The sequence below is a fragment of the Volvox carteri genome, assembly GCF_000143455.1.
Source record: "Volvox carteri f. nagariensis unplaced genomic scaffold VOLCAscaffold_24, whole genome shotgun sequence".
Taxonomy (NCBI): Eukaryota; Viridiplantae; Chlorophyta; class Chlorophyceae; order Chlamydomonadales; family Volvocaceae; genus Volvox; species Volvox carteri.
This window is the reverse complement of record NW_003307567.1, coordinates 1,360,881-1,374,493: the sequence shown is the minus strand read 5'-3', so window position 1 is coordinate 1,374,493 and position 13,613 is coordinate 1,360,881. Positions and strand designations below refer to the sequence as shown.

Genomic DNA, 13,613 nt, shown 5'->3' with positions numbered 1-13,613 from the left:
TGGGGGGGGTTGNGCCCCCCCCAGACCCCCCCCCAGACCCCCCCCCAAAAGGCTGTACGGTGTGCTGTAAACAACACCTGATGTCTGGAAACACACAGCACGTCCCATCGCTTTGGCCTTTCGGCACACACTGTGTTTGCTGGCGCCGCGCCTGCTTTTGAATCACCAGCGGTGCGTGCTGCGAAGCACCCGCCCTTGAAGGTGGCGGTGGTGCCGTGGCGACATCTTGGGGCGGTGGCCCTTCCTTGTCAGAATCAAGCTGCTCAGCTGAGTCGCTGATTGCTGCAGTTGTGTGTTGCCGCTTCGCCGGGGGATCCTCAGCTTCGCTCAAATCGCTGGCTTCACTGACTTCAAGAGCGGCAACTACGGCATGCCTATCCTTGTCTTCTGTATTATCTAATTCTTCTCCTAAATGTTTGGGGCATTGCGTCTGCGGACTTTCTGAGCCGTTTGCTTTGGTCAAGCATGAACGAATGCCCCGTTGACCTAAGTTGAATGCAACAGCGGGCCGTCTCATGGTGATATCATCAAATATTTTATACATAAATAGTGTATAAGCTCCAAATGTTCAGCTTTATATGTGCAGAAGGCATTTGGTGGCCGAAGTAATGAAGCAGTACGGCCAACTGACCAATTATTCCATTTCTTCCAGGCTCAGACCCCCATTTATTCCCAAAAAAGTAATATATTACCAAAAAAAACACTGGCCATAAGGCGACTGAGGATCATCGCGCCAAACGATGGCTTTTCAGCAGAAGCCGCGATATGCGGACAACAGGATACTCACACGGGCGTGCGCTTTCCTGCTTTCTAGCTTCCTACGCCCTGCTTCCAATCTGGTTGTTCCTACTAACCCCACATGCATTTCAGGCGTCGCTGCATATGCGATTTTCAGGCGTATTTAACGTTTCGCGTGTGCACGGGTTCATTGAATCGCTTCCGGTTAAAGATGTTTTTCATCTGTTTGAAATTGAGCATCTTCAGGGTAAGACCACTTAGCCTCTTCCGTTCCTCTCTCCTTACTATCCTTCTAGGCATTTTTTCCTGCATGAACAGCAGTCGGCATACCCGTCCCTGGCGTGTCTGTCTGTCTGTCTGTCTATCCGTCACAGTGCGCTCTCAACCTTCCAACTCAAACCAACACCCTCATCTTCCCACACTTCGGCTCGGCCTTAAGAATCACGTGAAACACGCAAAGGGAAAGCAAGGCGTCGATTTCGTGAATTTCTTTCTGTGGCCTTTCAAACCCACAGGCAACACATACACGACGCCGGCGACGTCACGAAAAACAGTGGCAGCTATCCTTACATCAGCCCATAAGCTACATAAGCCACATAATTACTTTCCGCTTCGTTCTTCACTACTACTAATGCACCGCCTTCAAAGCCACAGTAACAAACAACTCACAGCGCATCCCGCCAATTGCTGGGGATGCTCGTCTTGCGCCGTACGCCTGTCGTACTGTCCCTTCCACTGACACTGTCTACTTGGGCCTCCGCGCCAGCCGCTACGGACAGCTCCTTTCCGTTGTTGACTCCATGAGAGATAACTTTCCCATTGCGTTCGACGGAGATGTTGGCATCGGGTACGGCAATGGCGGCGGAAGTGGAGGCCGACGGTTGCTCTCCCCGCGCTGCGGCCAGTTCCGAGGCCATGCTGGCCCATTTAGATACCTTGGTGGCAAACGTCGGCGTCAGTGATGGTGAGGATGACTCGGCAGCGGCGGGGGAGGACGAGGACGGCGTGGGTGATGCGATGGCCGCAGGCGAGGTTGAGGACGACTCGGCGGCGACAGCACGGCGGTTACCGTTACCCTTACCATTGCCCGATGGTGCCGTACTGTACGGAGGCGCTCCTATCGTCCCACCCTCTCCTTTACCCTGCTCACGCTCCTCCTCGCCGTCAGCGTGCACCTGCTGCCGCTGCTGCTGCTGCTGCTGCTGCTGCTGCTGCTGCTGCTCAGACTTCGACCAGGCTGAATGCTTTGCTGCTACAGCCGGCTGGCGTTCTGACTCCGCTAGCTGCTGACCCGGCTGCAGGTGCTCTCGCGGCTGCGGTTCCTGCGAGTTTGTCCCGTCCCCCAGACGTGGTGTTGGGGCTTTCTCAGCGGTGGCCGCGGGGCCGGCCTGAGGCGCCGATGATGGCGCTTCGAAACGCACTGCTGCTGCCGGCGGCAGTGGGGCCGTTGCCGCAGCAACAGGAGACGCGGTACGGTGTTGCGCCGGCGGGAGAGACTGTTGCTGTTGCTGCTGCTGCGGCGGCGGCGCCACTGTCGGCGCATTCTTGGTGGTGGCCGGGTTAAGGGCGTTCTTGACAACCACCAGTGCCTGCAGCGGAGACGGGAAAAAGGAGAAAAGCGAGCTTAAATGTCAGCTTGTGCCCGTCCCGTGTTGCGTGTCCTGCAACTGCTGCCTGTTGGAAACATGAAGAGTAAGGTTAGGTGCGGTGTGAAGAGGCGGTGCAGGTTGATATGGAAGGGAAAATCCGTATGGAAAGGAAAGAGGGAGCTCGGCATGGAACCCAAACGGCAGCGGCGGGGCGGCGGCGGCGGCGGCGGCTGCATGGCACCTTCATTATTCCCGATATGTCGAGAAGACGCCTCCACTCATGGGCATGACGCCGGGAGACTCACAAAATGCCCCTCAGTATTCATGGCATTTTTTCCGTACGTGGTACACCTACCAGCCGCCCACTTCCCTGAACCTTCCTGGACATCCCCTATATCCTCCTCCTCCTCCCACCTTCCAGCCCACATTACTTCCCCCCTGCCCGCCCTCCCAGCAGCCATCTGCCGTCCCCCTTACTCCGCCATTGCCGTACCTCCTTCAGTGCAGTCAACTTCACTTCGTACTCAGCCTTTAGTACGGCCTTTTGCATCTCGAACTCAGCCTGAAACGCGGGTGGGGAGGACCGTCCATGGAGCGACAGGTTATGGACTTTTCCAGGTCTTTGGGGGATTGGTTAACGGTTAAATGTTAGTGGATGTAGAGAAGTCGTCAACTGGTGCTCCGATTATGTCATCCACGCACAAACACATACCATCAGAGGGGCCAGCGGACCTCCCCATGGGGTCAAGATCTAGGCACCGTTGCTTTATCCCTTTTAGATGTTGCCGCTACTGATTGGAACTTGACTACTGCTACCGCCACTGCAACCAGCTGGTGCTATCCCCCCCCATTGTTGCTGTGCCTTACAGAAGCCACGATGATTGCCATACGCGAACCCCTGAACCATAAATCCTAAACGTTAAACTGGCTGTAGCTGCTCTCCTGGGTCAAACAAATAGAACAACGACGAAAACAAGGACAAAGACGAGATGAAAACCGGATCTAGGATGCAAACGCCCGGCTGCTTCTAGGCCCTGCCTGTGCGGGATCGCCGCCCTCGCCCACGCCCTCGCCCACGCCCTTGCCGCCGCCGCCGCCGCCGCGCCCGCGACCGGCACCCGAATCCCCGCTTGGAAACCCTCCATGGTGGTCACCGCCATGAAATTCCCCTCTCGCATGCGGTGGTGGCGGCTGCGGCCCTGCTGTGCACGGCCCTGATGGTGGCGGCGGCGGCGACGGCCCTGGTGGTGGCGGCGGTTGTGTCGTTTGTAGCAGTACCTGCATTCTTAGCCGGTCCACCTCCGTGGCCGCCTCCAGCGCTTGCTGCACTTGCTGCATCTCCTCAGTGTGCCGCGTACGCTCCGCGCTGAGCTCCACCTGCGACGGATGGGGTTTTAGGATGCAGGTTTTTAATGTTTTAAAGGTTGAAGGTGCACAGCGTGTTGGCGGCGGTGGTATATATCGGACGCGGATTGTCCCGGACTTGTGAAGGGCAGGCTGGGGATGGTTTGGTAAAGTGGGGTGGGCTGAGGAGGGAGGTGGGAGGTGGGGTTAGGTGGATAAGGTAGTGTGGCGAAAGCAAATCCAGCAACCACAATCGCCACAGATGTCTGTGTGTACACTTTCCGGTCATCACAGCTGATACGGCGAATGTGGAGCAAAACTATCCCATATGTAGTAGCACGCACGTCCTCTTGTGCAGCCTTTCTTCCCCTTTTTCCCCGTCCAACCCGCCTTGCTACCCCACGTATCCCTTCCCTGCACAGCCCTTCCCAACACACGCAGGGCGGGCGGGCGCACGCACCTGCAGCGTCTGCACCTGCACCGCCATGGCCGCTTCGTGCTGCTCTGCCGCGTTGGTCACCGCTTCCAGCCGCCCTTGCTGCTCCTCAATGGTCTCCACCGCTGCCCGGTACTCGCCCCCCAGCTCCTCCAAGCGGTGCCGCAGGTCAGCCGAGTCGCCCTCCTGGTCCCTTAGTGCGGCCATCAGTTCGCCCTCACGAGCCGCTGCGGCGGATAAGCTGCTCTCCTGATCTTGAAGCCGGGACTGCGCAGGGGGTTTGGGGGGGGGGGGAACAGCACGCGAAACACAGACATGCGAAATACGCACGAGACACACGAATGGAATAAACCCACGGGCCAAATTAGATTGCACGAAAGGAACACGCACACACGCTGGCATGTGTATGTATGTATGTAATACGCGAGGATCAGAATCGAACGACCGTTGACGATAGAAGGGTGTGTGGGCGTGTAGGGTAATTTACAGACAGCCGTACAACTCGTACAGGGATGTGAGCGAGCGGATGACTGAGCCCACGAAAGAAGTCCATTCCAGCTTCAACCTGCCACGGGGCCCGGTTAGCGATGCTCGTCCGTACCTTGTACTGCGCAATGGACGCCTGCAGCTTTTCCACTCTGCCCAGCAGGTCGCCTTCCCTGGTCCCCGAAGCCTCCACCTGCCGTACAAGCTCGGCCTCCCGGGCAGCAGCCAGCTCCGCTTCACTGCGACTGGCCTCCAGCTTGGTCTGTCGTACATGAGGGCAAGAAATTCTTCAAGTACGGAAAAAAGTGGGGGATATGGGGGAGAGGAAAAAAAGCGAGAACGTGCCTAGATGGGATTGCGTGAGCTGGGTTGTGTAGTGCGAGTTGATTATAGAACAGCTGCGCGCGTGTGGAGGATGTACCCCGGAATGAACACACTTTCACACTGGGAAAAGTCCGTTTGAACGACAATCTGTCAGTACGACGGTCCGCCATTTCCGTAGTACAATTACCTTGTAGCTCTCCGTGAGGCCCTGCAGCCTGTCCATCTCCCTCTGCATGGCCTCAGCCCTCTCTTGCATGGCCGCCTGCTTCTCAGCCGCTTCCTGAAGGGCCGCCTGCTGCTCAGATAACTGACTCTGTAGGGGAGGAGGTTGAGGTGCGAGGGAGGGAGCGAGAGAAATTATATTAAGAAAACAGCAAAGGGTTGCGTCCAAATTATCAGCTGCTGGAGAGAGTAAGGAGGGGGGAGGGAAGGGGAGGGAGGAGAAGAAAAGCTTTCTAGTTTTCTAACGGAGTGTAACGGAGCGTTACAAAACTAAGGTTTCCTGTGAATTCGAAGTGGATTCTGTACGGCCTGGTGGCGTGCCTGTCGTTGTGTCGCTGTGAGCGATGGTGCTGGTTAATGCGTGTTCTGTGTAGAGCTACGTTTGCGTGTTGCCCTGCAGCGGTTGGTCTATAGGCCCTGTTTTGTCGCTTCGAGGTGGTGTGCCCGCACCCGGCCCTATCGTAGCATGAATCCTATCCTTTTCATGGCTTGCAGGTCGTTTTTCAGTTCGTAACGGTGACTTCGCATGAATACTGCGTGTTACGGATGTCTTTGTGTGGTGGCTGAGGAAACGGGCGGTTGCATGAGGGAACCTGTGTGCCACAGTGGCATCATCCTCATGCACAAGAACGTACGTCGCGCCCAGGTCAGCCTTCAGACAGACACACAGACAGAACACACACACACACATACACACAGACAGATAGACAGACAAGTACCTTATAATCCTCAGCAGTCTTCTGCTGGTGCTCCAGCTCCCTGCTCAGCTCGTCCTGCCGCTCCAAAGCCGCCTGCAACTGCTCCTCCTGCTGCCGTACAACTGCCTGAAGTGACGTCAGCTGCGCATCCAGGACCTCCTCGCGCTCCAAGGAACGCGACAGCTCACCGTCGTGCTCCGTCAAGTACTCCTGTATCATATGTATATTTTATACATATCAGGTGCTCTTGTACGTATGGATGGATTGATAAATGTACGGGTGTATAGATTTGTGGAAAATGTGTTCAGGGCGTCATCACGGGTCGCGGGAGAGGACGGGTTCGAACCGCTGTGGGGGAACTGTTTTAGGGAGGAAGTCATCTCCACGGCATAAGTAACGAGTGCGATGGGAAGTTACGTTGCTCTAATCGAAGGCAAAAGGCCAGCGCAATCTCCCACCTGGCTGCCAGGGTGCTGGGGGAAGTGCGGAGACGGCGAGAAAGACATTAGTGACACAAACAGAGGAGGCACTGGTTGAGGAGGGAGGTAAGTACTCAACCAGCAGATTTCACAGAACCCCAAAACACGACTCCCCCCAAAAATCCGAAGACCCTTTTCGGACTCCCCACACCCACCCGCCCAAATTTCAACCACCAAACCGCTCACCCCACCCACATGCCCCTCTCATCCCCAAAACCCGACCTCCCCGCCGGTACGAGTTATACCTTGTACTGCTCGATGACCCTCCTCAACCTCGCCACCTCCTTCCTTAGCGCCTCCTCTTGTCGAGCTGAGTCGCTCATCCCCGCAGCGGCTGCCTCCACCTGCTTCTGGAACTCATCAGCACGGCGCTGCATGGAGTTCAACTCGGCATGGAGAGTCTGCTCGCGAGCTAGCGCGTCTGCGAGGTGACATGACGTGGGAGCGGGTATGGGAGTGGGTGGAGGTATGAATACCTCTAAAGCTTGGGGTATGGTGCCCCAACCCACGTACACCCCCCATCCCAACAGCAGAGACACACCAACCCATCAGGCACACCTTTCCCCAAAGCCAAGCACGCACCCACCATCGAGTGCCGACTTCATTTCCCCGAGCATGCTCTCGTACAGATCCTCCGTCTGCTGAGACCTGACTTCCACGCTACGTAACTGCCCCTGGAGCAATGACAACTCGGCCTCGTGAGCCTGTGCAGACTGTGCGTGTGTGCGTGCGCCGTGTTTGGGAAGGGAAGGGAAGGGAAGGACACGGGAGGAGGGGAGTCGTAAGACGGATTGCGGTGGGTGGAGAATGGGATGGATTCGGATTTCGGACGGCTACAGCTACAACTACAACTACAACTTCAGCTACAACTACAGCTACAGCTACAGCTGCATCGAGAGGTTCTCTTTCAGACTGCATGGAATAGGATAGCCAGAACCTACCCCGTTCACGTAACACCGCCCCTGTGTGCTCTCTCTCTACCCCCCTACCAGCTGAAGCTGTTCCTGAAGCATCTGGACTTGTTTCTCGTAAACCTGAGTTAGGGATGTAGGATGAGTTCAGGGTTCAATGTACGTAAAAGAGCCTGCGGCTTTTCACTTATTCCTGGAAGCGTAAGTTTAGGCGGTATAAAACTACTAGGAGAAGCGGGATTATGGATCAACCCTGCTGTAAATTATATGCATACATTATGCATAAATACAGCCTAAACAACCGCCCAAACCACAGCCGCAGTTGACTCTTGACTTATGACCCATGGGACAGTGGCCGCCACCCACTGGCAGCCACCTACAACTCCGCGACCCGGTGATCAGTCCCGAATTCCGCAGGACCTGCAGGACCCCAATGACCCATGGGTCAGCCTCTAAAACCTCCATCTCCTCAACCTCCTCCTCCGGTCTTACGTCCTCTCTCCTCCCCCACCTCACCTCCACACTTCCTGCCAGCTGCACGCTCGCCGCCACCTGCGCCTCCAAGGTCTGAAGCATGGCCTGTGACTGCTGCTGAGAGGCCCTGAGAGTATATGTGTGTATGTGTATGTATGTATGTATGTATGTGTGTGTGCGTTGTAAAGGGAACAAGATCACGGGGGGTGACCGGGACCCGTCAGAGGCGACCAAACATAATGGGAGGGTTGGGGATGGTGGCGTGGGATATATGAAACCCTCCCCCTACACACCACCCTACACACCCCCCTACACACCCCCCTACACACCCCCCTACACACCACCCTCCTACACACCACCCCCCTACACCCCACCCCCCTACACCCCACCCCCCTACACCCCACCCCCCTACACCCCACCCCCCTACACCCCACCCCCCTACACCCCACCACTCTACACCCTACACACCACCCTACACACCACCCTACACACCACCCTACACACAACCCTACACACAACCCTACACACACACGACAGAGGAAACCGGCCCCCATAAAGACCTCCCCTTACACACACATAAGGATACACGTATGACAAACACAAACATACACACATGCACGACCCCTCGTTCCGGTGCCCTGCCGTACTTTGCCGTGGCCAGCTCCGCAACCACCTCCTCGTACTGGTCTACGGCAGCCAGGTAGGCGGCCTCCAGCCTATCCAGCAGCCCCAGGCTGTAGCTGCCGGCCGCATCAGCCCGCTGTAGCTCCGTCAGGGCTGATTCGTACTGCTGCCGGGCCGTCTGTACACGTACGAGTTACAAGGGCGAGTGCGAACCGAGGTGGTTGAGGTTGGGCTAGGTTGGGGGTATGTGATGGGTTGGAATACGATGCCATGGTGGTTGGGGATGTACGACACGACACGACACACCAACCGCCGGTGTCCCGAGGGACAAAGCAGCCAACGAATACCGACGGCCTCCGGCTGGGGTCGCGAGGTCGCATAAGCACGTGTCTGTACGTGTATCTGTGCCTGTGCCTGTGTATGTTTGTATCGAGTATGTGATTTTTTCTGTGCGGACCTGCAGAGCCGACTCTAGGACATCTACGGCCTCGGTGTTGGAGGTGTGGGACCTAGCCGCCTCGGCCAGCTTGCCCTGTGGGGCGGAGAGCAGAAAGGGGGGGGAGAGAGAGGGGGGTATTTGGGTAAAAAGGCGGGAGAGGCAACTCACCGCAGCGGCGAGTGGAGACAATCAACCCCCAACACACAAAGAACCCTAAGTCCGATATATGGGATCGCATCGGGTCGTGTTGTGCTGGGGGTTGGACACGTGTGGGTTTCGGGGCGTGAGGGAACTCGCCACCGGCAGGTTGCGAAAGGAGTCTCAAAGGGCGTCCAGTCCGGTCCGGTCGGTCCGATCCCCGGATGCAAGGTGAGGTCAGGAGTATGAAGGGGAGGTTAGCCGAGAAATGGGAATCGGATGTAGTCCTCCTGCCGAGCTCCCCGACCCCTCCCCGGGCTTATGCACGGCGGGTCGCGCTCCTCCCCGGCCTTCACTCAGCACGCATACACACGCACAGACGCATACACATGCACAGCCCTCCCACCTGCATTGCGGTCAGCTCCTCCGACAAGTCCGCCTCCCTTCCCCGGGAAGCTTCAAGTTGCTGCTGCAGCGCGTGAAGGGACAGCTGGTTAGAGGCGGCCTCGGACTGGGCGGCGTCCACCTGCCAGGGCCGGGGGAGGGCGGGAAGAGGGGGAAAGGGGGGGGGAAGGTCCAAAAAGGGGGGAGTTCAGGGATCAAGGATATCAGTGTCCAATGGTGGGTCAGGAACAGAGGAAAGGACGTGGTGTGCGTGTGTATGAAATGCAAGTGTAAACACACCAACAAACACACATCGTAACCTGTTATGGGCTACGACTGATACCCCGGTACAAAGTATTAAAACCTCATATTCAGACATCACAACCCTCATCCTCACCTGCTGCCGCAGCATTGCCATCTGCGCCTCATATTCGGCAATCCGCGCCTCCTCCTCCGCCGCCTTAGCCGCCAACTGGCCCTCCAACTGCTTTTGGGCCTCAACCGCCGCCAACCGAGCAGCCTCCATCGCGGACAGGTGCTCTGCCTCCAGGGCGGCCAGACGGGCAGCTGCTGCGGCTGCTGCAGCTGCTGCTGCTGCCGCCTGCTGTTCAGCTGCCTGCGGTTTGTGCGATACCGGTGTGGTCATTTGCCTGTTCCAAGGGTGCTGGCTCTAACTAAAGAGAGGATACGGATCCTAGCGACCCGCGGGTCATTACCTGCCCAGGCTTCGACGGGGGATGAAATGGGAGGAAATCCTTACAGCTAAAACGGCGAGAAATCTCAAAGTGACTGACGGGCTATCCACAAACGGCCTGATATCATTCTCCTATCTACCATACAAACGGATGCAATATGGTTCAGCTACGCCCTCCTCATCATGGCAGGATTTAAATGTCACACATGCAAGTAACATACAACACGTACACCCTCACCTGCTGAACTGCGTCGTTGGCGCCTGGTGAGGGCGACCTGGAGGGCGAGGGTGAGGGCGAGCCTCTTGGGGAGAGGGAGCCCATCCGAGCAGGGGATCCGGCTCGCGAATCCAGGCTACGTCCGATGCTGCCCTGCTCCTCCACCATCCCCTCCACGTCCCCACGCCGGCTGCTGCCTAACATGAAACCACCGAACAGCTCCTCCTCCACCTCCTGTTGCTGCTGCTGGTGATATTGATGTTGCTGCAGCTCCTCCCTATGCTCCTCCGCCTCCTCCTCCTCCAACATTTGACGCCAGTTAGAGCTAGTGGCCGTTCGTGGAGAGGAGCGCTGAGGGGTAGACCGGGGTTCGGGGAAATTGGTGGGAAAGGAGGTAGGGACGTAAGGGGTTGGGGGAGGGGAGGGGGGTCAGGCCATGTTAGGGGTGAGGCAGAGAGGGAGAGGCGAAGGAAGTAGGGATGGGGGATTATTCATGACGCGATGAACTCAGAAATGAACTGCCTGCCAGAAGGCGTCTAGGGTCCGAAACTGCCCCTAGTGAGTCCTTAGCGATGAAGCCACATCGACTCGTGGGGATGGGGAAAGGCACGAGGGGAATATATATATTATACGCAGAGCATTTGCGCAGCAACACCGCATGGCCAGCGGCGGCGCTGCTACTGCTGCTGCTGCTACTGCATTGTTTACTGTGGTGGATGTGTGGGTGAGGGTGTTGGTTGAGTGAGGGTTTGAGCGGGCACCTGCCCCACACTACCTTCGCCGCTGCCGCTGCCGATCCTGACGATGACGATGACGGTGATGTTGGCGACGCGGCGGCTGTGTTTGGCCCAGTCAGTGTATAAACCACCTGCGGCGGGTGTGTATGTATGTGCGACGTCCAGAGGGGGTTAGGGGCTGGTTAAGGGGGTTGGGGGGAAAGAGATGATGTGTTCGAGATGGCGAGGCGTGGTGATGAAGTGAGAGAGCGGAGCTGGTTTGAGGGGTGTTTAGGAAGACACACAGGCAGGGCAATACCCGTGTAAATGCGGACTGGGTAGGGGGGAGTTAGGGGGCGAGGCCACGGCCCAACCACTGTGTAACGTACGTTCGTCCCGCCGACTTCGCCACGCCAGGGCCCCCCCCCCTTCCTCCACACGATCTCCTCTACTCCCCATCGCTGCAACACCCCCCCCCCGGACACACACCTGCACCTCCTCATCATCCGGCTCAAAGGAGTCTAAAACCTCGACCACGTTGAGGGAGGGCCCGTGCGGCGGCGGCACGGAGAACCCGCCAAAGACGGGCGGTGGAGGCGCCGATGACGCAGCGGGCGCGCCAGCGGTGGCACGTGCGGGGGAACCCGTGCGCGCAGGGGAGCCTGTACGTGCGGGCGAGCCCGCCCGCCGTCGCATCTCCTTCGCCTCGTTGAAAGCGTGCGCCGCCTCTGCCGCTCGTGCCTCCTTCTCCACCATAACCTCGTCCTGACGCTCGTGCATGGTGGCAAAAACCTCCTGGATTTTGCTGGCGGCATCGACGGCGCCTGACGGCGGGGCCGATGCCTGCGGTTGCGTTGCCTGCGGTTGCAGCGGCGGCGGTGAATCCACCGTCCCTGCCGACGTCGATGCCTGCAGCGGCGGCGGCACAAAGGTTGACGGCTCAAAGACCGCCGGCGTCATTACGCGACCCCGTTGGGCTGCCTTCTCCACCATCTTCCGTACAGCCGCCAGGTCATGCTGTTGCTGCTGCAGCGCCGCCGCCGCAGCGGCGGCAGGCGTCGGTGGCGGTACTGCAGGTGGCGGCGGCAGGGTCCCGCGGGCAGGGCTCAATGCGCGTGCCGCCGCCGCCGCCGACGATGATGTCGATGGCGGCAACGGGGCCGGGACGTCCAGCTCCACAGGTCCTGTAGTACACAGGTGTACGGACGTACGGGAGAAAACACTGTTGTATGCACGATACTTAAACCCACCCATGCTACGACTCCGTTCCCCTTAAAATTCGAAGCCTCGTGTTACCATTCCGACACACATTTCCAGCTCAAGGTCACCTAAAGCAGCACAAAATTAACCCATAAATTTCATCCACATCACAACCCTAAGCCCAGCTCCCGCACCCGTGCTGTTCCTACTCCCCGGCTTCTTACCCAGGTTAGGGGCGCCCCAGTCCCAGCCGCACAAAAGCATTTTGTCCGCCGCCGCTGGCCCTAGTGCACGATCTGGCCCCGGCTCCCAAGCCACCGCAACGTCCGCCGCCCCTGCCGCCAGGGCGGCGGTGCTGCACAGCACCAGTTTCGCCGCGACCGGTCTATCCAGACGTAGCGGAATCCGAGCAGTCCATGCTCCAGGGACGAGGGAATCCGGCTGCAGCCTCGCGCCGCGGGCCGGGTCCCAGTCCCCCAGCTCCGGACAGGACCCGGTGAGGGTGAGTACGAGCTCGTCCGCAGCGCCGGCGGCGAGGGAGGTAGGCGGTAGGCCTTCGCCGCGGACTGTAAGCTGCAGGACGGTGGTGCCTGATCGGGGGGCACAACAACGTGAATCTCGTTCAAACACCTTCTCTTGAAGCCACTGGATAAACGCAAGATTGGATCAACGTTTCAACGACAGCAAAATAACAAATGAACACATTTCACGAAAGGCGATAGCGTCTTCGTCAATCTGGAAGAAAACAACAACAATGCGACAAATGAAGTAAACTGGTAAAATATTTACACACACACACACACACACACACACACACACACACACACACGCACGCACGCACACACACACACGCACACACACACACACACACACACACACACACACACACGCACGCACGCACATGACCTAGCGAACCCCACCCGGTGATCTCGCAATCGGCGCCGGCGGCCATAACATCGCGCGTGTCCTCTTTGTGTCCTCAAAGTCACACAGCAGCAAGTACCCGGTTGCTCCGGCGGACTCCCCCGCCGGCGAGGGCGAGGGCGACGGTGGTGCGGCCAAGAACAGCATCCGGTCGTCGCCCGACTCCCAAGAAATTGGAAGGCCATCCTGCATTAGAACCAGCTGCACATCCCAGCAGTACGGCAGTACGGAGGTCCGATGTACGGCGAAGAGTGTGCGTAGGACAGGGTGGGGCCGGGATGGGGGAATTAAGAGGAAGGAAAATATTTTGGCGCTGAACTCTGGTGATGATGGTGGTGAACGTGGTGATGGTGGTGGTGGTGGTGGAGATGGTGGTGGTGGTGGAGATAGTGGTAGTGGTGGTGGTGATGGTGATGGTGGAGGTGGTGATGGTGGTGGTGGTGGTGGTAGTGGTGGTAGTGGTGGTGGTGGTGGTGATGGTGGTGATGGTGGTGATGGTGGTGGTGGTGATGGTGGTGGTGGTGGTGGTGGTGGTGGTGATGGTGGTGATAATAGTGATGGTGGTAGTGGTGGTGA

At 58.1% G+C, this 13,613-nt stretch overlaps 1 protein-coding gene across 1 annotated transcript in view; it reads right to left on the bottom strand.

Moving 5' to 3' along the window:
* Positions 1 to 528: 528 nt before the first annotated feature.
* VOLCADRAFT_105158 (uncharacterized protein) overlaps positions 529 to 13,613 on the bottom strand; it is a gene marked incomplete at its 5' end in the record, with an annotated part of 15,549 nt that continues 2,464 nt past the window's right edge. Inside the window, 23 exons of the mRNA XM_002951508.1 lie at positions 529 to 1,712; positions 2,160 to 2,327; positions 2,821 to 2,889; positions 3,446 to 3,541; positions 3,606 to 3,824; positions 4,132 to 4,374; positions 4,709 to 4,855; positions 5,105 to 5,230; positions 5,859 to 6,047; positions 6,296 to 6,310; positions 6,562 to 6,737; positions 6,903 to 7,029; positions 7,306 to 7,350; positions 7,744 to 7,828; positions 8,349 to 8,503; positions 8,783 to 8,857; positions 9,309 to 9,428; positions 9,684 to 9,902; positions 10,219 to 10,548; positions 10,973 to 11,065; positions 11,403 to 11,983; positions 12,338 to 12,703; positions 13,034 to 13,238. Coding sequence (XP_002951554.1) covers positions 1,404 to 1,712; positions 2,160 to 2,327; positions 2,821 to 2,889; positions 3,446 to 3,541; positions 3,606 to 3,824; positions 4,132 to 4,374; positions 4,709 to 4,855; positions 5,105 to 5,230; positions 5,859 to 6,047; positions 6,296 to 6,310; positions 6,562 to 6,737; positions 6,903 to 7,029; positions 7,306 to 7,350; positions 7,744 to 7,828; positions 8,349 to 8,503; positions 8,783 to 8,857; positions 9,309 to 9,428; positions 9,684 to 9,902; positions 10,219 to 10,548; positions 10,973 to 11,065; positions 11,403 to 11,983; positions 12,338 to 12,703; positions 13,034 to 13,238 — 4,158 coding nt within the window. The 3' untranslated portion in view covers positions 529 to 1,403. The remainder of the gene's footprint in view (positions 1,713 to 2,159; positions 2,328 to 2,820; positions 2,890 to 3,445; positions 3,542 to 3,605; positions 3,825 to 4,131; positions 4,375 to 4,708; positions 4,856 to 5,104; positions 5,231 to 5,858; positions 6,048 to 6,295; positions 6,311 to 6,561; positions 6,738 to 6,902; positions 7,030 to 7,305; positions 7,351 to 7,743; positions 7,829 to 8,348; positions 8,504 to 8,782; positions 8,858 to 9,308; positions 9,429 to 9,683; positions 9,903 to 10,218; positions 10,549 to 10,972; positions 11,066 to 11,402; positions 11,984 to 12,337; positions 12,704 to 13,033; positions 13,239 to 13,613) is intronic.